Genomic DNA, 25,646 nt, shown 5'->3' on the forward strand with positions numbered 1-25,646 from the left:
AGCCAGAATTCCACTGTGACTGGCAGAGCTGTGGAGGATAAAAGCCTGACTGGAGGAGGTGGGAGGTGAGAAAGTACTATGAGGTCTTTCAATGGTTTGGGGGCTTCCCTGGTGGCTCAGACGGTAAAGAATCCAACTGCAATGCGGGAGACCTGGGTTCCATCCCTGGGGTGGGAAGATCCCCTGGAGGAGGGCATGGCAACCCACTCCAATATTCTTCCCTGGGAAATCCCATGGACAGAGGAGCCTGGTGGGCTACGATCCATGGGTCACAAAGAGTCAGACACGACTGAAGCAACTTAGCACATCAATGGTTTTTGCTGTAAATGGAAGTAGAAAACCAAGGTAGCAGCTGCTTAGGGGGAGTATTTGGCTGGCTAGTCATTTATCTCTTTGAGATGGGAATCATTACACCTTATTGGTCATCAGTGGAAATGATCCAGTGGATAAGGAGACAGCTGCTATGAGAAGGGGAGGATTTTCAGGAATAAAAGTCCTTGAAAATTGGGAGAGGATAGGATTCAGTGTTCAGACGCCAGGACTGACCAGTCTTGAGAGGTAAGGAGTTGCCTGTTGCTAGAAGCATTCAAGTTTACACTAGAAGACCTGAGGAGGCTTGTCTCTGTATCCCCCAGCACCTGACATAAACCGGGTATTCAACACTGTTGGATGCACGAATAAATGAGCAAAGCTGTAAGGGGAAAATCAAGAACAATACGAGCGGCTGCACCAGATAGCCTTCTAACCAGAGCGCCTTCAGACCCACAGACAGCACACATGCCTGGAAGCTGTGGAGCACAGCGACGTTGATCTCAACGACAGCCCGGTCCTTCCAGAGCGAGGCCAGCTTGTGCGTTTCCAGGCCCATCCTTCTGCCCACTTCCTGCAGGGGCAGAGAAATGGGGGTGAGTCAGTCCCTGGGGCCCCACCCGCAGGCCCGCACCTCCAGCCGGCCCAGCTGGACGGTCCTCATTACCTCCAGGATGTTGTATCGCTGGACGTCGCAGAAGTCCCGGACTCCAACCTCCGTGCCCATGTACCACCCGTTGAAGGGGCACCCTGGGAACTCAAGGCCGCCCACCTCAAGCAGCATGTTGGCCACGGCTGGCAGAGCGTACCACTTGAGCTCCAGCTCCTGGAACCATTCGTACCTGGTAGGGAGGCAGGGCTGGTGGCAATGGAGCCTTCACTTCGGCCCACACTCATGCCCTAATAAAAGCTTCAGAAAAAGAGTCAACCAAGAAAACTCCTTTTCAAGTGCTGATCTCTAAGTTCATCCCACCTGGAGAGGTGACTTAGACGTAACATGTGGCTAATTACGCATTCATTCATGAGATTATTCAAGCAAACGTATTAAGCATCGAGTAAGTAGCAGGCTCTGGGCTAGATGCTGAGAACTCAACAGAACATAGCAATTAAGGATCCCAGTGTCAGAAAGCCTAGGTTCAAGTTCTGCCTGACTGATTACCAGCTGTGTGACCTTCAGATATTACTCCGCCTCTCTGAGCCTCAGCATCCCCACCAGCAAAGTAGAGATAAATCACGGGATTACTGTGAAGATAATAGTACCCTTTACTTGTATATTCATTCACTCCAGAAATATTTATAACTGAGTACCTAGTATGAGCCAGACATCTTGCTAGGTGTTGGGGATATATTGCTGAACAAGAAGGACAAGATCCCTAATTCTCGACCTTACAGACTACAAATAGGTAAACAAATAAATAAATGAGAAAATAAAGACAAGGTGATGGGACTGCCTTTGCAGTCCACTGGTTAAGAATCTGTCCTGCAACGTAGGGGACTCAGGTTGGATCCCTGGTCGGGGAACTAAGATAACTGTGACCTCATGTGCTGAGGAGCTGCAAAGCCCAAGGGTCACAACCAGAGAGAGTCTGCTGTGTTTCCCAAGTGACGCTAATGGTAAAGAACCTGTCTGCCAATGCATGAGACATAAGAGATGCGGGTTCGGTCCTTGGGTTGGGAAAACCCCTGAAGGAGGAAATGGCAACCCACTCCAGTATTCCTGCTTGGAGAATCCCATCCATAGGGTCACAAAGAGTCAGACATGACTGAAGTGACTTAGCACGCACACAGAGTCTGTATACCACAACTAAGACCCGATGCGTGCAAATTAATCAATATTAAAAAAAAAAAAAAAAGCACAAAGGGACACGTTAGATGAAGGGTAAGGGTTCCTACCCTAGATTGGGTGTTCAGAAGACGCGTCTCAGAACAGGTAATGGAAATACCTCATTAACAAGAAATGAACTCTGCAAAATTCTGAAGAAAGGGCCTGTCAGGCAGAGGGAACAGCAAGCGCAAAGGCCCTGAGGTAGGACTAAGTTCAGTATATTTAGAGGATAAAAATAATAGCCCAGCCTAATACCTGCTACGTAGTGAGTGTCCATGTATGGCGGTATTTTTGTAATTCAGCCCCGGAGCAGGGGCTGAACCCGATGAGCTCTTGAAATACTGTCACCTTATCCTGTCACCACAGTCAGGAGATGAATGGCTAAGAGAGTTGGCAGGAAGGTCAAAGAGGCCTGGGCGTCCAGTGTGAGAATCTCAGGGCCTTTCAAGGCTCCGCCTCCCAGGGTCACCGCTTCCCAAGCTCCCAGGACCCAGTCTACCTAAGCCATTGCTTTCCTGTCCCCTTCAGCATCTCCTCATAAGTCTGAGGCCTGACAAAGCTGCTGTACAAGGGTGATGTGGTGGACTTGGAAAGCCAGCCCTGCTGGGCATCAAGCTGCTGCTGGCTGGGCTTTGGGGGAGGAGCAGGGAGGGTCCTGAGGACTGCGATCTCTCTTTGGAAAGGAGGGGGCATGCATGTGAACTCACGCTCTCAGCACCCACAGCCTGCTTACCTGGGATGTTCCATGGGCACCTCAAGCACAAGGTCAGGGGGGATTTCGAAGAGCTCTGGGTCGCGGCCATCAGCCTGCAGGACTAGAGGCAACACGTCGAAGCGGCTGAACTTGGGCTTCCAGCCCAGGTCGATGCACAGCTGGGGGCAAGACAGGCCCAGTGAGCCTGGAGACGCCGGGCCCTGGGCCGCTCTGGGTTCCACTCTCACCCACCAAAGCTGGGTCTGGTACCTGTGTGAACTCCACGCTGGCGGGGTCCCCTCTGATGCTGCCATCTGGCATCTGGTAGCCGGCATAGCGGATGAGCTGGGCATTCCAGACCCGGAAGTCATGCTTCCCATCGCTCCGCTGGGGGAACACGGTGATGGCCGACCTTTCCCAAGACGAGGATGGTACTGTTTGCCACCTGGCTTCGGTGGGGGCTTCCAGCCACCACCCCCCTAACAGGTCCCCCTCCCCCTCCCATCTTCCCACTCCCCAGCGCTCTGCAGCCAACCTAACTGAACCAAACCCCTGCAGCCCTGAGACACGCCAAGCTCTCGCCAGCCTCTGTGTAGCCTGTCCACTTCCTGACATATCTGCTCCTTCCTCCCCCACCCCGACCCAGCCGGCTCCTACCCTTCCTTGCAGACCAGCGCAGGGACTGCCCCTCCAGGGAGCCCTTCTCACCCTTCAGGCTGTCCTGGCCCTTTAAGCAGATGGACCCTCTCTTTTTGGGGTCGAGTTAGCTGGGTGCCTTTCTAGTGTAAGCTGTAGATTCGCAGTGGGCTGGAGCCTCGGCCCAGGGTCCTGCTCACTTCCCACCCACAAGCCTAGCCCTGTGTCGGGTCCCCATCAGGCAGACACTGAGTGTTTGCTGAACAGAAAAATAAATGAGTGACTGAGTGAGTTGGCCTTGACCTCCCTGGTTGGGGGAGGGAGATGGTAAGCGAGACGGTTTGGGGTGGGTACGGATGAGCAGTGAGTCCCTCACCTCCAAGGGAAACACCACACTGGACCCATCAGCTGCAAAATCCACTTCTCATCCCCTCTACAAAGTGGGGACCCTAACCTTGAAGAGTGAAGTTACCTCTTAAAGATCCCCCGTCTCCTCCAAATGGCTCTAAGTCAGAAAGAAACCAAGGAAATGGACCACTGATGAGGCACTAGGATCACGGAGGCGGGCTCACTGTGAAGACTGCCTGAAGAAGCCAAGGTCTTTCTACTTTCTTCCTCTCTGGCCTCTCTGGGAGCTTAAACCCGCCTGCATCTCTCGGCTAAGCCTCGGGGGGCTGTGCAGGGCCCCAGCCGTGGTCTCAAGATAGGCACACGCACCTGATGTTGCCATTGTTGGTGGCGTAACGCACGTGTCTGCAGATGTGTTCGAACATTTCCTGGGCCGTGGAACAGCTCCGGGCGTCAAAGACCTGCGCACAGCCCACCCAGACCACGCCCGTCAAGGACCAGGAGGACAGAGGCCTCGGCGGGGCTGATCAGAAGCTGAGTCAGGAGGGACTGAAGGAGCGGCCCAAATCCCCACCACCTGAACATCCTGCAGAGGGGTGCACCCGCCCCCCGCCCCTTCTTCCTCCTTCTGCTTTCCTGGGGGAGCCCAGGCGCTCCCCGACTTGGAAGACCCTATCTAAACCTAACCCTCAAGAGAACTGGATTCTCAAGCACCGTGATTTCCACAGCCTAGTTGCTTTAAGCATTTCACATATGGCCTCCAGCACATTTCATTACAGCCAGAGCCCGTGCTGTTGGCATTTCTCATCTATTTTTCTGTCCAAGTATTTTCACTACTGTTGTTGTTTAGGCGCTAAGTTGTGTCCGACTCTTTTGCGACCCCATGGACTGTAGCCCGCCGGGATCCTCTGTCCATGGGATTTCCCAGGCAAGAATACTGGAATGGGTTGCCATTTCCTCCTCCAAGGGATCTTCCTGACCCAGGGATCAAACCTGCATCTCCTGCATTGGCAGGTGGATTCTTTACCACTGAGCCACCCAGGAAGCCCACAGTTACCCAGCAATAAATGTAAAGATGACCTAGGAGGCTAGGATAAAGAAAATGTTTTCTAAAAGACAAGAATTCAATCAAGGTGAAGAACCAGGTCCACAGCGATAATACTAGCAAGGCCGTTTGGTTTCATGCTGGCATTCAGTCTCTCGGATTCAACACAAGGGAGAAAGATGGGCTAGAAATCCTGGTGCAGAGGTTGGAGTCTAGACTCTCGGGGGGTGGGTGTCTGTGAGCCCTCATCTCAAGTGCAGGGATGGAGAGAGAGAAGGTGAGGACCCTGCACACAGCTCAGGGCCCGCGTGCCCGCCCCCCCAGCTTCCTCTCCCGCTCCTCCCTCCTCCGTCTAAGGGCATCGACCTGCAGGTTCGACCACTGGATCCTCCCGATGCAGCGGGGGGCGTTGCGCCAGGCCTGCTTGGTGGCAAAGATGAGCTCATCTCCCGTCAGCTGGTAGGTTCCTGTTGTTTCTATCTCCTTTGTTACCGCTTCCACCCTGGCCAGATGTTCCTCTATTTTTGCCCTGCGGGACAGGAAGACATCAGGAAGATCAACAATGAGATGGTTTTAAATGGAGACTGATTCAATCCACAGAAGCAGGAACTGAACGAGGACACCGGGAGGGCAAGATGTCGCTCAGGGAGACCGCCCCCTCCAGGGCACCTTCATGGGCATGCGTCCAGCGCGCCAAGCTCAGCAGGGCCCCACTGGGCTTAATGCCCTGCTCTGACTGTCTTGAATTCTTAATCATTCATGAACAGGAAGCCACCTTTTTATTTTCACACTGGGTCTTGCAAGTTACATAGCTGGTCCTGATCCCACCGGCTCCCTTATTGCTTCCAGGCACCTTTTCTCTAGTCATACTCATCTCAGCGAAGAGTGCAATGCTTTTCAATGGTCTTGCAAGACCCAGACCAGCATCCATCAGGCTGCAGCCACATCCTGCCTCTTGGCCAGGGGAGCACTGATCCACCTTCTCTTGGTTAAGAGATGAGCCAGTTCCTCCCCTGCACTGAAGAGTCACTAATGAGCCAAGTACTGGGCAATGCCACCCATAGTCAGGGTCCCACTGAGTCTGTGACGGAGGCGTTTTTGTGTCCTTGTTATAGTAGGTTATGGTAGGTTAAGTACTGGCCTGGAAACAGAAGTGTGATAAAAAGCAAGCCCAAGATTCAGACTCGGGCTGCCCCGATGCCAAGCCCAGGCTCTCAACCTTCTACCTTTCACCCTAGGGGGTGGATCGCAAGCCCAGAGATGTGGAGGGCCTGCCCACATCTTCCTGGTCAGGTCCGGGCAGGGATCGGCTCTCAGGACTCAGCCGTCAGGGCCCCAGGGCAGTTCAAGGAGGTGTCCTCCACAGTGTCGTCCAACATCGCAGGGTCCCCACAGCAAGCTTTCTCAAACCCGGTGCCACTTGGCCAGCCCTCCCATGTGAGATTTCCAAACTGGCTTCTGCCCTCCCCTCTCAGGCTTGTAGAAACATCCCACAGCCAGGAAGGTTTTGAAACACATGCGCATAGAGCAACCTTGAGATTTCCAATCAGCACCAAAGACGTCTGAAAGCGCAACAAACAAAACTATTCAAGGAATGAACTCTTGATTAAGGAGAGTGGACAGCTCAGGACAAAACGGCCTCTCAGTGGATGAAGAGTGTCTCGACAACTCTTCCTTGATTAAAGAACAAAGCTCAAAGACAAAACACTTGGCGCTATTTATTTTCAAGGACACTCCTCGCATAAGGACCTGCTGGGTGAGGTTGAGGCTGCCCCACCAAAGGCAGCCCTCCCCCCACAACCCGCAAACAAAGCTTCTAGCAATATGTTTCATTCTGCATCCACGCATGGAACAGTAGTGACTACCAGCACGCTGATGCTGCCAACATACTTGGTAGTGTTAATCTGTGACTTTTTAAGAAAAGATTAAGTTTTCACTCAACTCCTTTAGAGTTTTACATTATACCTTTGTTTTCAAATAGTCACATTTCTAAGGCACTAAAATGCTATGACGCCTATTAGTTCTGAAAAAAAAGGGAGTGGCTTTTGGCATCAGTAAACTGGCTTTGGACAGAACATTCAGAAAGTTATCATTTCTGACTATACAATCCTCCACCTACAAAAGACTGAATTGGTCCAGGTGTGGGAATGGGCTGCCATCTGTCACTCACATCCCCAAGACCTCTTGGGGGAAACCAAGGCACGGACTTGTGACTGTGAAAACTTCTTCCCTCTGTGAAAAGCAAATGGATTTGAATAGCTATCAGCAGCAGCCCTGTAGCTTCCCCAGCTAATCACCCCCCAACTGCCTTCCAAACACCAGCAGGAACCCCTTAGGTCCAGCACAAAGTCTGAGCCTTCAAAATCAAAGGGCTGGATGCTAGATCATTGAGTTTTAAAGCAAGGGCTCTGGCTTAAAATGCCTGAGTTCAAATTCCAGCTCTGGGACTTCTGAACGAGTGACTTTGAACAAGTTACATCTCCTCCATGGGCTCTGGCTTCCTTGTCTGTAAAGCAAGTAGGATAATCACAGTACCAGTCCCATAGAGCTGTGGTGAGCCTTACGTGCAAGGCAGAGTCCAGAATATACGTAGCACATCAAAACAGTGGCCCAGTGAAGCCCACTGAGAAAATTCCTGGGGGCTTCCCTGGTGGTCTAGTGGTTAAGAATCCACCTGCCAATGTGGGGGACACAGGTTCGAGCCCTGGTCTGGAAAGATCCCACATGCTGCAGGGCAACTAAGCTCATGTGCCACAACTACTGAGCCCACACGCCACAACTACTGAAGTGTGAGCACCTAGAGCCTGTGCACATCAAAAGTGAGAGGCCCACGCACCCCAGTGAGGAGTAGCCCCCATTCACCTCAACTAGAAAAAGCCCGTGCACAGCAACGAAGACCTAGCATAGCCAAAAATAAAATAAATCTTAAAGAAAAAATTCCTGGACCCTGAAAGTGTTCTTAGTCAACAATCGAGCAGAAAACCTAAGGACCTTGGACTTCCCAGTGACAGAGCATTTCCGCAGAGGTTCTATTTACACGACACAGGCAGTAGCAAACCCCTGATGGAGTTCTCAGTCTACTTAGAATTGCCTCCGGAGCTTTTAAAGAACAAGGATGTCCGCCCCCTCCCCACTTCCTGAGAAGCTGATGCCCTTGCCCAGAGGACCCTGGCATCAGTATTTTACAAGGTCCTTAACAGCAACTACTGTGCAACCAGGCTGGAGGATCACTGGTCCCAGAAGATAAGGACCTCTTTCATAGACTCAAGGTCCCTTCCAGCTCACACACTCCAGGTCAGAGCCAGGGGGTGTGGCATCACCAGGAGCCAATCTTTCTGCCACAGTGGGTCCCAGGGTACTTCTGTGGCTCGCTTCCTACAGTAAAGTGCCTTGTGGGGCTGCATCGTAAAAGCCACACTCCCCTCCCAGCCAATAAAACAGCAAATCCATTCCCTCGGCCTTTCTGTCTTACAATCCCTTTGCGTGTTTTTATTTTAATGATATAAATGGACTTAAATTAAGAGCCATATATTTTATGCAACTCAGAGATACAGATCCCAACAGAGAACAGTGCAAAGAGCTCTCTTCAAGTCAAGCAGCCTGAATTCCAGCTGGGACTGAACTCTAGCTGCTACTGGGCTTCCTGGCTCACACCTGGAGGTGGAGGGCTTGGCTCGGTGGTCTCCGAGGTCCTTTCCATCTCAAACATTTCATAATAAAAGGTTTTGCATATCAACTCATTGCTTTGCACCAGGATGCTGTTTCAAACGTATTTAATCCTTGAAACAATCTTAGGAACAGTTTTATCATGACCCTGGTTTGGACTTCTGAGGAAGTGGAGATGCAGAGAGGATCTACTTGGGAAGCAGATTTCCCAAAAATACAGAACCAGCTACTGGTTGAGCAGAATCCAAACTCAAACGTTTAGACACCCGACCCACATTTTCAACCAGTACCACCATGCTCCTTTCTCCTACTGTTTTGAGAACCTATCCAAGGTCTTTTCCCTGAAATGCTGTGTCTTAGCCTTGGGTTCACTGCGAATCTGGGAAGGAAAGAGGTTTGGGGTCAGAGGGAGATGGCAGAAAACTAGAGAGTTCAGGGGAGGGAGAGGGAGCGATGCTGAAGGAAGCGAGCCTTACTCTTTGAAGGAGCCGTAATACTGGTTGACAAATTCGATAGCTTGAGGTAGAAGCTCGTCTGGGGGGGTTGGCTTGTCCCGGGGTCCTATGGTCAAACTTTTGGGGTTCATGATGGATGCCAGGCAAGACTTGGACTTGCAAGAGAGATCCTGGAAGGAAAGAAGAGGTGGTGAGGCTGATCACTTGGTTCCTCAGCACAGGCATTGATGGCCGTCCTCTTCCAGGGCCAACTCTCCTGGCCACCTCCTTCCACTCTGGCTGTTCCAGCTCCCCACCACCCCTCTCTACCTCTGTGGCACCTCCTCCTTGGGGTCGACCAGGCTTTTCCCCCATCCATATCTCCTCTCCTCTGACTGGCTGAACACCACGGGCTGTGGGCTGGGGCCGCCTCCCAGCCAGCCCTAGTTGTTGTTCTTTAGTCTCTCAGTTGGGTCTGACTCTTTTGCAACCCCAAAGACTGGAACCCTCCAGGGTCCTCTGTCCATGGGATTTTCCAGGCAAGAATACTGGAGTGGGTTGCCATCTCCTTCTCCAGGAGGGTCTTCTGAGCCAGGGATCGAACCCAAGGCTCCTGAGTCTTTTGCACTGGGAGGCGGATTTTTTACAACTGAGCCACCAGGGAAGTCCCCAGCCAGCCCCAGACCCAGAGCAAAGTCAACAGTTCGAATGCTGGGAACATCTCAACTATCTTCTCATTTAAAGAAGCTGATACGACTCCTGGGGACAAACTACTGCTGTTCAGCCAAAATGAATTGAGAAGGGGCAAATCCCGAAGTAGGGGATGGCACAGAAAAAATCCTGAAAGGAAGCACACTCGTAGGTGAACAGAGGTCATTTCTGGAAGGCATGGGAAGTGATTCTGCTTTCACGGCCTTGAAATTTTCAGTTCTTTCCTACTTTACAATCACAGAATGCATATAAACTTAGAATAAGAAACCCAGAAGTCAAGAAGCCTTAAAGGGCACTTAGTCCAACTACTCGCTGGATGCTTGGAACCCCTCTCCAATCTCCCTACCAAATAGCACTTGAATCCTTTTCATGACAGTGAGCTCACTACCTTATAATGTAGTTCAGTTCAGCTTTGGGCAATTCTTAGAAAATTCTCCCTGATATAATGATGAAATCTGTCTCTCTGAGAAAGAATTCATGTGTTCCTGTAATTCTTTATCTCACCTTCTGGATTATCCATCGTCCCTGGGGTAGGGGGAGGGAGGGTGGGAGAGTGGGATGGGGTGGAGCTAACAGAGAGCATCATTTAGTCCTACTGTGATTCATGAGAAACAAGAGTCTCTGTTCCCAGTACCCTTTGACCAAGCAGATGGCTGTCTGGTTTGCTGATGGGGCCATCTGTTTGATTCATTAACAGCCTTGATGGCTTTGCCAGTTTGGGACAAACGTTGTTCTCGAGGGACTTCCTTGGTGGTCTAGTGGTTAAGAATCTGCCTTGCAATGCAGGGGACGCAGCTTCAATCCCTGTTCAGGGAACTAAGATCCCACATGTCACAGGGCAACTAAGCCTGCATGCCGCAACTACCGAGCCCACACTGGAGACTGCATGACATAACAAAGGTCTCACACACCGCAACTAGGAAGCCAAAAAGAAGAAAGAAAAGTAGCTCCTCAGACTGCTCACCCCTTTGGCCTTCTGGTGAAGCGTGTCTTGGAAAGTCACTCCACTGCCCCAGTTTTTGATCCTCACATGCCGTGGACAGGCTGACGGGGGTGCGTCCAGCTTGCCCAGGGGATCTGGAGATGTCTAAGAGGGAGGCAAAAAAAACCAGGGATTTCCAAGTGTCTCCAACCCCAGGACTGCAGGGGTCTCTCCCAGCCCCGAGGCCCTGCTTGGGCCTCGGGTGGGCGGGGAGTTGTGGGCGGGCACATGGGTCGAGGTGTCAGCCCACGGCCCTCCTCCCTTTCCGGTAGCCAGGCCACCTGGGCCAGAGTCTGCTGGGAGCTCCAGGTGCCTGGGCCACTGGCCAGGCTCCTGTCCTCATCCAAGAGCCTGCCAAATGCTCTCTCAGGGGAGTTACAACAGGAGGGATTAAGGGGTATACATGGCACAGATTACCATCACAGCCGCTAATCCTGAGAATAGAAAATGGGACAAGGAAGAAGGGGTCGCAGCCTTCAGGAGGCACTGAAGAATATGCAAACCAGTCCTCTGCCCACCTCTGTGCAACACTAAGGGCCAAAGCACGCGGGGAGGACGGAACCGGTGGACCAGGGACTGGGGCTGGGCCTGGAGGCTCAGCTGCCAAGCCTGGGATCACCTCTGAGGGTCTCACTCTGACTCCACAAGTGGTCTGCTCCCTCCCAGGGCTGCCTGCCCACACAGACAAGTCACCCAGATGCCCACCCCCCTGGGGGTCCACCACTCCTGATCACCATGGTCCACTGCCTCTCTCCCAAAGCTCTTCCTCGCCCCCACCTGTGTCCCTGGATCTCTACTCACTGCCCAGACCCCAGCGTCCACCAGGCTGTCCAGCCCGCACCTGTCTGGGCAAGGGAGGAAGGGGCTTCCCGCACCCAAGTGACTCACTGACCTTTACCGTCCCCGTGAGGGGCTGGGGAGACTCATTCCCGTGCTTGCCCGGGCTGTGACGTTTGGGGTCATCCTGTGTCACTGGACTGCAAAAGGAAACAGCTCTCATGAGATGGAGTGTCCGAGGGCAGAGAGGGAACTCGGGGTCGCCTCGGCCGGCCCACATTTGACAAAGCGGGGAGTGAGGTCTAGCAGGTGGGAGTGAACGTCATGGTTTCCAGCCAACGTGGTGGAGGGGGCAGCCTCTGCACCATCACCATCCTCCTTCCTCTTCTTCTCCCCTCACCTGCCCCCCAACAAAGCCAAAGAGTCAAGAGGGGAGCTGAGCCAAAGTTAACAGGCCAAAGGGTGACCCACAGGATCTCTGTGAAGATGACTCCCTCAGAAGGCAAGCACAAACCAGGTACAGAGAGGAGCTGGCAGAGAACAGCTCCTTCAACCCTGCCCTCCCAGGCCAGCAGTATTGCCCACCACCCCACCTGCTCCCTCTTTGGGACTTAAGCTTTTTTTCTCTAAAGCACTTGGTTCATCCTGGTTTATTTATTTATTCTAAAATTTGATTATGGAAAATGTTAAACAGACACAATTAGAGAGAAGAGTGTAATAAACCCCTGTAAGCCTGTCACCCAGATTCAGCCCAATTAAACAATTATCAACCCACGGCCAATTCTGTTTCAACATTACTCTCCCCGCCTTCGTTCTCATTTTAAAGCAAGTCTGAGACATCATGCCATCCATAAATATCTCAGTATTTCTAGAAGATAAGGATATTTTAAAAATATATTGGTTATATTTGCTTGAAAACAACAGATTTAAAAGAATTTAACTTGGGACTTCCGTAGTGGTCCAGTGGCTGGGACTCTGAGCTTCCAATGCAGGGGGCCCAGGGTTCAATCCCCTGGTCAGGGAACTAGATCCCACATGTTGCCACTATGACCCAGCGAAGCCAAATAAATATTTTTAAAAAGAAGAATTTAGCCTATCGTTTGAAAAAGAAAAAGCCCTAATAGTCTGAAATCACTCAGAAACCATGGGTTCCGGTTTGGGATTTTAGGATTGCTCTCCCTACATATCCTACAGAGAACAGAAGGTGTGAGCACCCCGCTAATAGTCACACCCCACACATGCCTCCCCCTGTGGCATCTCAGGAGGAAAGCTTATTGTGCCCCACATTCTCTACAGTATTTTCTAGGGTGCGCACACATCCCAGGGGAAAGGTGATTAGAGAGTACTACAGAGGTCGCTCATTTTCCACCTTACACACATTTGTGATATCGGAAAACGACAAATGAGTGTGTGCTGTTTTGTTATTAGAAAAAGTAATGACCATTTTGAACTGTGGTGTTGGAGAAGACTCTTGAGAGTCCCTTGGACTGCAAGGAGATCCAAGCAGTCCATTCTGAAGGAGATCAGCCCTGGTTGTTCTTTGGAAGGAATGATGCTGAAGCTGAAACTCCAGTACTTTGGCCACCTCATGCGAAGAGTTGACTCATTGGAAAAGACTCTGATGCTGGGAGGGATTGGGGGCAGGAGGAGAAGGGGACGACCGAGGATGAGATGGCTGGATGGCATCACTGACTCGAGGGACGTGAGTCTGAGTGAACTCCGGGAGTTGGTGATGGACAGGGAGGCCTGGCGTGCTGCGATTCATGGGGTCGCAAAGAGTCGGACACAACTGAGCGACTGAACTGAACTGAACTAAATGACCGTTTACATCGTGCTGTGCTGTGCTCAGTCACTCAGTTGTGTTGGACTCTTTGCAATCCCATGGACGGTAGCCCACCAGGCTCTTCTGTCCATGGGGATTCTCCAGGCAAGAATACTAGAGTGGGCTGCCATGCCCTCCTCCAGATCTTCCTGACCCAGGGATCAAATCCAGGTCTCCCACATTGCAGGCAGATTCTTCACCCTCTGAGCCACCAGGGACAACCGTTTACATTAGCATTATGTAATTAACTACATATATTATATGGTTGCATTGTATGATTTATAACTATAAAGAGACAGTGTCCCTTTCAGAGAAAATGAGTATGTATCAGAAAGCATCTTCATTCTGATTCAGGTGATTCAGTAGGCCTATACCACGCCCTCCCTGTGACTGGCTATCGTCACCCCACTGGTCTGGTCTGGTGTGCCCCACCAGAAAAGAAGCCAATACAGGGAAATCTGGACACTCAGAACAGGTAAGCCATGACTGAGTTGTCATCATGGGGCTGCTTACACGGGAAGATGTTTTGAGGCTGGGGTCCTCAGGGAGGCAAAGCCTTACTGCTTTTCTCAAGCTTTTACCATTACCCCCCACCCCGTTCCACCATTTTATTCTTGTTTCCTCTCCTTTACTTCTGCCTGGTTGGATGGCATCCCTGACTCAATGAACATGAGTCTGAGCAAGCTCTGGGAGTTGGTGATGGACAGGGAAGCCTGGTGTGCTGCAGTCCATGGGGTGGTGAAGAGTCAGACACAACTGGGTTGCTGAACTGAACTGACAGAACTGGAGAACCTGAGACGCTTACTGGTCTACAGTAAGTTTTAGATTGAGAAACAACGTCCTTGTTCGCTTAGCAAAACTATTGCCCCCCGATTTAAAATGTTGGGACTTCCCTGGTGACTCAGATGGTAAAGAATCCACCAGCAATGCAGGACACCCAGGTTCAATTTCTGGGTCGGGAAGATCCTCTGGAGAAGGGCACAGCTATCGACTCTAGTATTCTTGCCTAGAGAATCCACGGACAGAGGAGCCTGGCAGGTCAGACTCCTCTGAGTCAGACTTGACTGAGCAACACACACACACACACACACACACACACATTAAAAAGTTACCTAAAAATCCACTCTACCAATGGACTATATTGAGTCTGACCCTAGTGTCTATGGCTGGATTTTAGGAAGCATCCAGTTTCTTCACCATTATAAATAATGCCTCAAACGCTATACGTGAGCTGATGCTGGCTCTGTGTGCGTGTGAGTGTGCATGTGTGTACAAAGGCATAGAAAAAAACCTGGGGTGGGGGGAAATGCTAGCAAATATTAACAGTGATTAGCACTGATAAGATCACAGATGATTTGAATTTTTCTTTATCCGCGTCTGTTTTTTCCAACTTTCTTCAGTGACTTCAATTCCCTCCGTAATTGGGAAATTTCTTTTTAACTTGAAACATGAATATACTGAGCTATGCACAGTCTCCTTTCTCCCCTAGTAAGTGGATTTCTGTGGGTTACTTGCTGGAAGATAAGGGTTCACCCAGAGGGTGAACATATCAAGGTTCTGGAATGCAGGTGTTCTCAGTCGCTAGGCGGTGTCTGACTCTTTGGTTCTGGATACCTATTGCCAAATTATTGTGGTGCCCATCCAGACAATGCAATTTGGCTAAACCCACAGCTGTGCTGGGTCCTGCTTGATCCTTCATGGGAACAGAGGACCCTAAGGATCTGGCATCAAAAGGAAAGCTGAAGTGCGGCTCTTGTTCAGACTCAGCACTGTCCACAGGTGCTCCAGTGACAGGACGCTGAGGTCAGAGCTGCAGTCGGTGGCTCCTTCCGGAGCTGATTCCCTTGCGGTCCCAACTTCGCCACAGGTGTCCATCTCTATATACGGGTGGTGGGGCAGGGGTGGGGAGGGGCAGGAGGCATTCTGGAAAATGGATCTTACTTGTAAAACAAGAACCTCCTTGCTCTCTAACCCTATCTATCCTGACGGGTGTTGCAGCCCCAGTGTTGAAAAATCTAGAAAGCTGCCAAGTGCTGAAACACCCACACAGCCCGCACAGACACCTCTCAGGGGTGCATGTGGGGTTTCTCTGGGTCTTTATGGCTACTGAGTTGCAACCCCTTATGCGTTCTACACCAGGAAAAACTTTTAAGTAAATCCCCATCGGAATCCGACAGAGCGAATATCCCAACCCTCCTATTTTCCCCGGAAAGCAGAGGCTCGGTGCGCACCGGGGTTAGCCTCCCTCCCAGGGTGGACCCGGGCCCGCGCAGTACCTGGCTCGGCGGAGGCGGCAGGCGGGCTGCGGCCGAAGGATCCTGCGGAGGAGCCGGCAGAGCCGGGGCCGGGCGGCCTCGCACGCGGCGCCCAGCCCCTCGCGCATGGCCCTGCGGTGGGCGCAGCTCGGAGGGCGCCCCGCGCCTCGCCGCGCTGGCCCCTTTATCGCCGCCGGATCCCGCAGCCCCCGCCCCGGGGCGGAGCGAGCGACTCGGTTTCATCCCGAGCCTGGATCCGGGCCAGTGTCTCCTCGGCGGCGGCTGCCTGGTCCGGGCTGGGCGCCCCTCGCCCTGCGCCTCCGCTCCAGTGGGCGTCCGCGGGAAGGTATGCCCTATGGATGCCACTGGACTGTCCCTGGGCTGAGACTCCGGCCTTGGGTTTGTTATTCCCCATGAAGGAACATTAATTACCATAATAATAACTCCCATTGTACGGTGCGTCACAGTTTACAAAGCAAACTTTCCTGTCCGTTATTTCATCTTCCCTTTACTAACTCCACTCAAGAAGGCAATTCTATATCATTATCCTCACTTGATAGGAAGCTCAGGGCCCAGAAAAGTGAAGGCTCTTGCTCAAGGCCTCACAGGAGCCCCAGGGCCACAGCTGAAGTTCTCCCACCTTCCAGGGCTGGCCCAGGAAGTACTATTTCTTTCCTGCATGTTCATTTCGATTCCAGGAAAGAAGCCCTAAAGAAGTGCAGACCTAGGAGGTGAGCTTTAGTGGGAGTCAGTGTGGCTGGCCAAGGGCTTCCTCAGGTCCCTTGGAAGCTCCTGGTCCTTATTACCTGGAAGGCGCAACGGGGCCACGGACCTTGCTCCCTCTGAGTGTTGCTCCTTATACCGGAGCCGGATAATTCCTAGGGTCCAGACAGAGGCAGGACAGCAGCCCTCGACCTCAGAATACGGGAGCCTTCCTACGCATCCTCCAGCGTGTTTAATCCGAAACCCAAATTAACGTGGAAAGAGGATACATATTTATTCTGAGCCAACTGCAACCCACCTTGATTTTGTCCCAAATCCCATTTAACTTTACCTAGATGTTCTCAATATTTGCCTTTGTCTCTAAAACACAGGCCCACGAACGCCCCATGTTCACTTCCTAATCATTTGTTTTCATAAAATATAGAACCATTACTCACATACAAAGTCCTGGGTCTTATTACACCTGAATGGATTTTAAAATTACTTTTCCAAATCAAAACATATTAATTGGCTCCCACTGCTTTCAGGATAAAATCCCCTTTGTACAGCAGCTTCCTCTTCCAGGAACATTCTCCCCACCCCCACCCCACCGGTGGGTGAAGTCCAGCTGGGCCTGCCTCCTCTCTAAAGCCCTCTCCCCATTCCCATCCCCCAACCCCCAACACGCTCCAGCCAGGCCAGGCCTCCTACAATATTCCCGGAATGGATCCCAGCATCCCCCAGTTCTCCATTCATCCCCCTGTCTACCTCTCTGTCCACCCCACCCTAATTTATAACGTTCTTTAACGTTCCAATTTGTGTGTATTCTTCCCCAAGCCAGTGAGAAGGGTATCCTTTCCCCCGCCCTCTCGCCAGCAGTGGGAACTGGGTCTCTTTTGTGCCTTTCTCAGCCCAGCACCCACCAGGCCATCGGGGAGGGACTGTATAGTGTCTAAGTTGGTTCAAGCCTCAGCTCTTCCCCTTTCCAGATGTTGATTTCAAGTAAGTCCACTCAACCTTGTAATATAAGGCTAATAATAATTCCTACCTCATTACTGTCCCAGTAATAGTGTTAATCACTCAGTCGTGTCCAACTCTTTGTGACCTCATGGACTGTAGCCCACCAAGTTCCTCTGTCCGTGGGATTCTCCAGGCAAGAATACTGGAGTGGGTTGCCATTCCCTTCTCCAGGGGGTCTTCCTGACCCAGGGATTGAACCCAGGGCTCCTCATTGTGGGCAGATTATTTACTGTCTGAGCCATCAGAAAGGACAACACAGTAATAAGGACTTTCTAAACAGTATCTATTCTGTTTAGCTGCTGTGTATGCAATTAATGGGCTTCCCGGGTGGCACTAGTGGTAAAGAATCCTCCTGCCAATGCAGGAGACGCGACAGACGTGGGTTGGATCCCTGGGTCAGGAAGATCCCCTGGAGAAGAAAATGACAACCCTCTCCAGTATTCTTGCCAGGAAAATTCCATGGACAGAGGAATCTGGTGGGCTACAGTCCATGGGGTCACAAAGAGTCGGACACGGACATGCTATGCAATATATTATTTACTTAATTGATAAACAAAAGAGCTTCACCGACAGCCCTGTGTCTCCCCAGCAAGGTGTGAGAGGAGTAGCCCTCAGCAAATTATCATTAATGGATGGAACATGCCCAGAACCCAAAGCAGGGCAGCCAGTGTAGTGGTCACCAGCCAACCTGCCTGGGTTCAACTCCTGCTTCTGTTGTTTGCTAACTATGAGATCTCAACAAGTACTTAAACTTTCTAGCCTTCAGTGTTCCCATTGCTGCAATGTGAGGACAACAAAAATTCCTTCCTTATCAATTGTTGGGAGAGTTAAATGAATTAATGTGTGGTGTTTTCTCCCAATCATCTCTAATATCTGATTTGAGTACTTCTTTCCAGCCTAGCCCAGCTTAAAAAGATGTGATAAGTCAGCTGGTTTGCTTCAGGTCAACCCACAGCTCAGGTCTCCTGAATGGTCCCAAAACACAAGTCAGTGCTATTAGAGGGTCTGAAATTCAAGGCCACAGCCTATAGGCCACACTGTAAGGATTTGGGGAGGAGGGGGATTCAAGATGATCTCAAAGATTAGGGGATGGATTGGGTCTGGATGAATCAAGGGAGGAATGTGCCATGTACAGGAAAGTGAGGAAGGCCTGACTGAGCAGGTGGGATGGACCCTTGGTCTGAGAAGGGTGACAAGACAGCAGTCAAGCCTCCATGGGCGATCGGCAATGGGGAGCCACTGAAGACTCTAGAGCCAGAGCATGGCTTGCTAGAAGGCAAGCTGGAGTGAGAGAGGTCAGAGCCAATGTGGGGGCTGCAGTTAGGGGAGGTCAGGAGGCCAGGGCTGCGATCATGACGTGAAGAAAGGCAGACCCCTGGAGTTCAGAGACCCCAGAAGGAGGGTGGAACTGCTGTCAGACTGCAGCATCTGAGTCTGGAGGGCCAGGAAGACATCTAGAGGCAACCGAACCCTGCGTTCTCATCCTGGGTCTCCTGGCCACGTTGGCCGCCACAGCCCAGACCGCCTGGCCTCCAGCATTCTCTCCTCCAGTTAAACCCACACTCTCTACCTGGATGACCTTGCTCAAGAATCCACAACGGCTCCCGTTTCCAAGCAGAGAAAAATCCAATCCCCCCTGCTCTACATTCAAGCTTCCTAGCTCCGGCCTGGCCTTGCCTATCCAAGCCCAACCCCATGCCCGCCCCGGGCCCCATCACAGTCATGCTGGCTTGTGTCTCTGAGGCTTTGGCCACCCTGCCCCCTCCCTGGAATGTCTTTACTGTGTCTTTTCACCTCTTCCCAGTCTACCCACCCTTCCACGTCCACACCGAGCCTCCCACTACTGTGCAGTGGCTAGAGGGGACTTTGATGTTGCTCAACTTTGTCCTACTGACTGCAGCAATTATAATGCTGTCAGCTGAGAGAGATGGTGTTTATGAAGCACGGACTCTGCCAGGCATGCGGCTCAATTGTTTACATGTCAACACTCACGTAGTCTCCTACCACAACCCCAGGACACAGGCATTCCTACCCCTTCTTACAGATGAGGCAGTTGAGGCTTAAGGCCAGGGCACTTGCCAAAGGCCACAGGCTTAAGGTTGCCATTAAGTAGTAAAGCCACCTGTTTATCTGGAGAAGGAAATGGCAACCCACTCCAGTATTCTTGCCTGGAGAATTCCATGGACAGAGGAGTCTGGCAGGCTCCAGTCCATGGAGTTGCAAAGAGTCGGACACGACTGAGCAACAACACGCACGCTCTAACTGGTGCTGCTTTTCTGGGTTGCCCTGCTGCCTGCCTGCAGGGGGCGCCCTGCCCACTGTAGTCCAGGGGGAAGGCTCCCTGGGAGCCCTGTGAAGCCAGGGGCTTTGGTTTAACTCGGGCTGTGGTGTTATCACAGGTGGACTTGTCTTTCCGAGGGAGTAAGCCTCAACCTGGAGTGCAAGGCCATGAGTTCTCCTAGCTTTGGAAGCCTGTCCACTGATCAGCAGGCTGGCACACTAATTCTCTCTAGTTCTATCTCTGGCTTGCTTCTTGTACAAGGTGCAAGGGACTTTGAAGGAAGTCACACCACGCATATGGAAAGTTTCTGTTGCCTTAACTGTAAAATGAGACAATAAGTTGTACTTCACAGAGCCCCCGAGGAGGGCAGTTGGGTGGCAGCCCCTGTTATGGGTCCTAGATGCCCCTGGCCCAGAGTGCTTAGTAAGTTATAATAAACGCTTGCTTTTCTTGAGCGCCTGCTCTTTATGGGCACACTGCTGATAGATCTGGACGCCCACTCTCACGGGGCTTCCCTGATGGGCTGTACAGTCCATGGGGTTGCAAAGAGTCAGACACGACTGAGCTATATACACTTTCACTTTCCCACTCCCGTTTCATCCTCAAAATGCTACAGAATGGGTTGCATTGGTTCCCTGGTCAGCAGATGAGAACATCTGAGGCTCAGAGAGGTTCACCTGCCCCAAGTCACACAGCTGGTGAGAGATATCTCAGAGCCAGTGAGTGTGGCCCAGCACAGGGCTTAGATACAGTTCATCTAAAATGTCCATGCTCAGCTGTGTGTGACCCCGTGGACTGTAGCCCGCCAGGCCCCTGTGTCCATGGGATTCTCCAGGCAAGAATACTGGAGTGGGTTGCTGTGCCCTCCTCCAGGGGATTGTCTTGACCCAGGGACCGAACCCGCATCTCTTATGTCTCTAGCATTGGCAGGCTGGTTCTTTACCACGAGAGCCACCTGGGAACATCCTGGTAACCTGCCCCAGGTTGATAGTCAAGATATCTAATCACCAGTGAGGCATGTGCACTGGCAATTCAGAAGGGATGTCGGCCACGATGCTGCCTGGTTCTAACCACTGGCCTCTACTGCCCCCGCCCCTATTCTCAAGTCAGGTATTGCATATCAGACGCTCCCTCCAGGACTGTGCCATGGCCCTTCCTTCTTCACATAGCGTCGGGTGCAACAGTGGCTACATCAAACCCCAACAGGGACATCAAAGAAGCCTCTGGCGAGAACATCTGGCGAGACCTCCAGTGAGAAGCCAGGAGCAGAGAGAAATTCCGAGTGGGCAGAGTGGGGAATGGAAACCCAGAGGAGACCAGCAGGAGGCAGCAGGCAGCAGGGGAGAGCTTACCTGGACGGGGGCTGGTGGCCTTTTCTGACGTTGTTGTTGATGTCCAGTTCCGTAGTCAAGTCCACCTTTTGGGATTTGATTTTGAACAGAAACTGCCAGGGACAGGCCATCTCTGCGGTCTTGCAAAGCACGTCGTTTGTCTGGATTTAAGCTTGGAGGTTCTCTGCAGGCTGAGGACGGAGAGGGAGAGCGTGACGGGAGGTTGGGGAAGAGGTGACAGGCCTGGGCCTTCTCGGTGTGATTAGTTCACCACACTGAAGCATCAGTGCGGAGGGCAACATACATGAGTCATGAACTGCCACTTCATCAGGGTTTTGCGACCTCTGTTCCTCTTCTGGAGTTGTACGTGGGGATCCTATGGATTTAATTCTACGAAGCAACGTAACTATCTAAAGGGAGAACACGTAACAATAATGACCAAGCACAAACCCTGTGGGCCTCTTGAATGGGACCTGGTGAGCTCTGTGGTTGAGCTGAAGCAAGGTGGCAAGGAACCTGCTGGCCACTGGAATACCATCTGCCTGGCCCTGCAGGCAGAGTACATCACTGGGGAAAGCTTTCAAGTCGTAGCTGTGCTAAATCTTTCCTGATTTTGCAGTTATTATCAATGCTGCCATCTGCTCCTTTTTTAAATTTTATTTATTTATTTGGCTGCACCGGGTCTTAGTTTTGGAACATGGAATATTTTATTTTGTGGCTTGTGAACTCTTAGTTCTGGCATATGGTATCTAGTTCCCTAACCAGGGATCGAACTTGGATCCCCTGAGCTGGGAGCACGGAGTCCCAGTCACTGGACTACCAGGAACATCCCTGCTCCTTTATTATTATGGGGGCGGGGGATAATTATTTGTGGGGAAAAAATGCACTCAATTCTCAACATTTGAGATCATCTTCTTTTAAAAAAGGATCAAAGAAGAAGACCTAAGTGGAGGCCCAGTTCTGGTCTGGGCTTGCCCCACCCCCTCCACCTCTCTATCCCCCACACCCACCCCTGCATATCTCCATGGAAAAAGCATTGGGAGCCAGTGTGGTGAGATGCAGCCCTTGGTAACTGGGACTTAGAATCTTAGAGCCTGGGACTTCCTTGGTGGTCCAGAGGTTAATAATGCACCTTACAATGCAGGGGATGTGAGTTCGATCCCTGGTCAGGGAACTAAGATCCACATGCCATGGAGCCATTAAGCCCGTGTACCACAACTAGAGAGTCCATAGACCCTGTATCCTGCAACTAAGACCCACTGCAGCCGAATAAATAAGTTAAAAAAAAAAAAAAGACGACTCTTAAGTCCTCCCAAATCTGGGTTCAAATCCTAGCCTTATGTGACCTGGCTCAAGTTATTTAAAAGACTCATTTTTTTTCTTCCATAAAATAGGCTTAATAATATTTAGCTTACCTTTCCCCTAAAGCTGCATGTTACAAGGACTGGACAGTATCACCAAGGTAAAAAAGAATTCTCAGTAGATTACTCCCCATTCTCCAAAAAGTTTCCCTTGAAATGTAGCAACTACAGCCAATTTGGCAGAAAACAAAATATGAACAAGATGCCTAACCTCATATTGGCATTTCTTAGTTTTTTTTTTCCACCAGTTTATCTCTATAGGCAGAAAAGCCCCACAGTTTTCTGAGCCTTCCCAAATAGGAAGAAACAGAATCCTCTCAAAACAGAAGCTTCCCCAGAAATGGAGACAACTCACCTTGTGGCTGGCCACGCTGCCTATGCAGGGTCTGGACAAGAGAACTCAGGAGATCTTCACACTGAGAGCTTTGGAACCGTCTATAGCTGCCCAGTTCCCTCACCAAGGGTGGCTGAGAGGTTTCAGACCAGTGACACTGAGTTCTCTAGGGCTAGAGAGCCTCAGTCTCCAACTCACTGCAAAGTTGTGATTACATCGGCAGCGAAGAGGAATTTATACCCAACCTGTGGCATGCAGGGAGCCGTTGTTGCCTAAGTGTTTTTTTTCTTTCCCTAGGGAGTGTCACTGGCTGGGTATACAGTTAGCTAATTTATGACTGGCCCTTGAGTGACTTGATGTTGCTGTTACGTCACTCTGTGTGGAACATCCTCAGTAAACCCAACTCTTCCTGGTCCCAGGTCCAAGACGGTGGTTCATCAGCAGGGTGCTGGGTTCAATAAAGAGGTCATTATGGAGCCAAGTTTTATTTAGCTAAACCGTGTTGCCTCACTTTCGTCCTCTGGGGGATTTTTTTTTTTTTTTTTTTACACCTCAGCAGGGAGCACTCCAGTTCATTTCTGTCCAGCCTCTTGGTTTTCCAGTTCATGGCAGAAGTCCAGGAAGCCAGGGAATTCTGACAATATGGAACACGCTGGGAAATGCTCAGGTTACAGAAGGCCAGTGATGCTGGGTCCTGCCAGTGTTCCCAACAGATCATTCAGCTTGAGGTTTCTGGAAGGGAAGGAAAGCCCTTGGCACAGAGAGACCTGTCAGATGCTGGTATTGCTAATATCTCTCACTTCAGCTCTGAGTAAGGGAGGGCAGAGTGGCAGGTAGAGTGCTTTTCTACAGGGGAAAAAAAAAACCTTTCTTATAACAGAGAGTATATCTTAACTTCATGATACTTTCTTAAAATTCCATTGTATTATAGTGCCTCAAACGCAGTGTCCTTATATGGTATGAATTGTTCCATTGTAAAAGAAAAGTAATAACTATGTTAGGAAAAAATAAAAAATGGAGGGAAAAAAAACCCACCCTTGTTTTCACCATCCTAATGCATTGCTGTCACAATCCATTCATTTCCTTCCTGCATTTTCCAAATTACTGCAGGACTCTAATCAATTGGATATGCCTAAGATAGGGAAAAAAAACTGGAGAGGGGAAGGGCTACACACTCCTGTATTCTTGCCTGGGGAATGCCATGGCAGAGGAGCCAGGCAAGCTACAGTCCACGGGATTGGAGAGTCAGACATGACTGAGCGACTACTGAATAAAGATATGAGTAGGAGCTCAAAAGATCTTCGCAGAGTGAGTGGTTGAATGAATGAATGAATGAAAAATAGGAGTCGACTTCAATGAGTTTCCATGTATCAAGACCATTCTTGCTTTTAGCTGGCTTTAGCCAGTTCAGTTCAGGGAAACTAATGCTACTTGAGGGGAGATACAGAGTCCCTGGGTTCAGGGAGTACAAAGCTTAAAGAATAGATAATTATGGATAATTATATGGAGTGATCCGTGCAGTGATGCAAGGGTACTACAGCAGAAGCTGAAGCTGCATGGCTCAGGGAAGGTTGACAGGGGAGAGGACACCAGGACAGGGTTTTGGGGGATAATTAGGAGTCTGTCTTACTCTAACCACGTCCCCTATAATTGCTTCCCCATATTCTGGCTGTATCTGCAGCAAATAAGTGTATTAATCCTTTAACTCCTCCAGCAACCCTGAAAGGGTACTACTCCTTGCCATTCATGGACTCCTCTAGAATCTTATCTACTCGACCTCAAAACACCTGGCTGTTTTTGCTTCAGAATATGCAGTTATTCAGTTATTTAATCAATCAGACATGTGATAGAGGCATGGAGGCATGGGCGGTGAGATCCCAGGATGTGTGTATGTTGCCTCTCACTTGAGGCTGGTCCCTGGCTCACTTGCATAGATGCTCCCACCCTGATGAAGAAGACCGCTCCCAAATGCAGTCCCCAGAGAGTGTCTCTGTGTCTTCATTATCTTGTCAGTGTACCTCCACAAGGGGCCTCCCTTTACATGACCCCCTGAAATATGTGATGCCTATAACCGGCCAGCTGCCTGTGTGTCCACGGCCTTCTCTGATTCCCCTCCCTGTGGATAGGTGCGGAAACCGAAGCACCTGGAGTCTCAGGTGAATCTGTGGCAGAGTCAGTGGGAACCCAGGTCTGGTGACTCTCTCCCTGCTAAATCGTGAGCTCTGGGGAGTAAGGGACTATGCTGTCCCCATCAACCAACATCCCCAGCACCTACTGACCAGCATGGAGTGGGCATGGGGAAGCACTAGATGAATGAATGGTGGATGAATGAGTGATGAGTGATGCCCCTCTAGGGGCCCTGGAGTAGCTGGCCCAGAGTTAAGGCTCTATAACTGTTTGTTTCCTTTTGCTGTTCTTTTGCATGCTGTTCAGGTTACCAGCCTGAGTTCCGAGGCTGCCGTCTCACCTTGGGTCTTGCTCTGACTCAGCATCTGCCAACTGCGATTTTCTTGGCTCCTGGCAGCAATTGGGTCAGCAGTGACTGTCCGACCTGAGCACCAGGTTCAGCACCTGACCTCTCAGCCTGAGGTTCTGGGTTCCAGTGACAGTTCTGGTACTGAGCTGCTATGTGGCCTCAGAAACGATCAGGCCTTAGGACTGACCTCCGGCCCTCTAGTCTCTGGGCCTGACTTTTCACATTAGAAAGAGTGGCCAAGATAAAGTGAGTAAATGAGATACTAGAAAATGCTTTGAACTATGGAGCAAAAAGGTAATCACACAAGAATTTCTGGTTCCCACTGTGGGTCAGAGAGGAACAATTTACTTTTTGATAAAGAGCAAGCATCCCCTGGAGTAGGAAATGGCAACCCCATCCAGTATTCTTGCCTGGAGAGTTCCATGGAGGGAGGAGCCTGGTGGGCTACAGTCCACGGGGCTGCAAAGAGTCAGACATGACTGTGCACACACACTCACACGCAGGTGACATGACCTGCCTTTGAAAGTTTCCTTCTTCACAAGGGTCAGCTGCTGCTGCTGCTGCTGCTAAGTCGCTCCAGTCGTGTCCAACTCTGTGTGACCCCATGGACTACAGCCCACGAGGCTTCTCCGTCCAT

At 50.9% G+C, this 25,646-nt stretch overlaps 1 protein-coding gene across 1 annotated transcript in view; it reads right to left on the bottom strand.

Annotated features, from left to right (window-relative positions):
* NOS2 (nitric oxide synthase 2) overlaps nt 1-22,751 on the bottom strand; it is a 42,489-nt gene extending 19,738 nt beyond the window's left edge. Inside the window, exons 1-11 of the mRNA XM_013971952.2 lie at nt 22,555-22,751; nt 20,860-21,029; nt 11,543-11,627; nt 10,633-10,755; nt 9,000-9,148; nt 5,224-5,386; nt 4,182-4,273; nt 3,099-3,240; nt 2,868-3,007; nt 977-1,151; nt 782-883 (exon numbers count right to left, since the gene is read on the bottom strand). Of these exons, the coding sequence (XP_013827406.2) occupies nt 782-883; nt 977-1,151; nt 2,868-3,007; nt 3,099-3,240; nt 4,182-4,273; nt 5,224-5,386; nt 9,000-9,148; nt 10,633-10,755; nt 11,543-11,627; nt 20,860-20,969 (1,281 nt within the window). The 5' untranslated portion in view covers nt 20,970-21,029; nt 22,555-22,751. The remainder of the gene's footprint in view (nt 1-781; nt 884-976; nt 1,152-2,867; nt 3,008-3,098; nt 3,241-4,181; nt 4,274-5,223; nt 5,387-8,999; nt 9,149-10,632; nt 10,756-11,542; nt 11,628-20,859; nt 21,030-22,554) is intronic.

The sequence above is a fragment of the Capra hircus genome, chromosome 19 (assembly GCF_001704415.2).
Source record: "Capra hircus breed San Clemente chromosome 19, ASM170441v1, whole genome shotgun sequence".
NCBI classification, from domain to species: Eukaryota; Metazoa; Chordata; class Mammalia; order Artiodactyla; family Bovidae; genus Capra; species Capra hircus.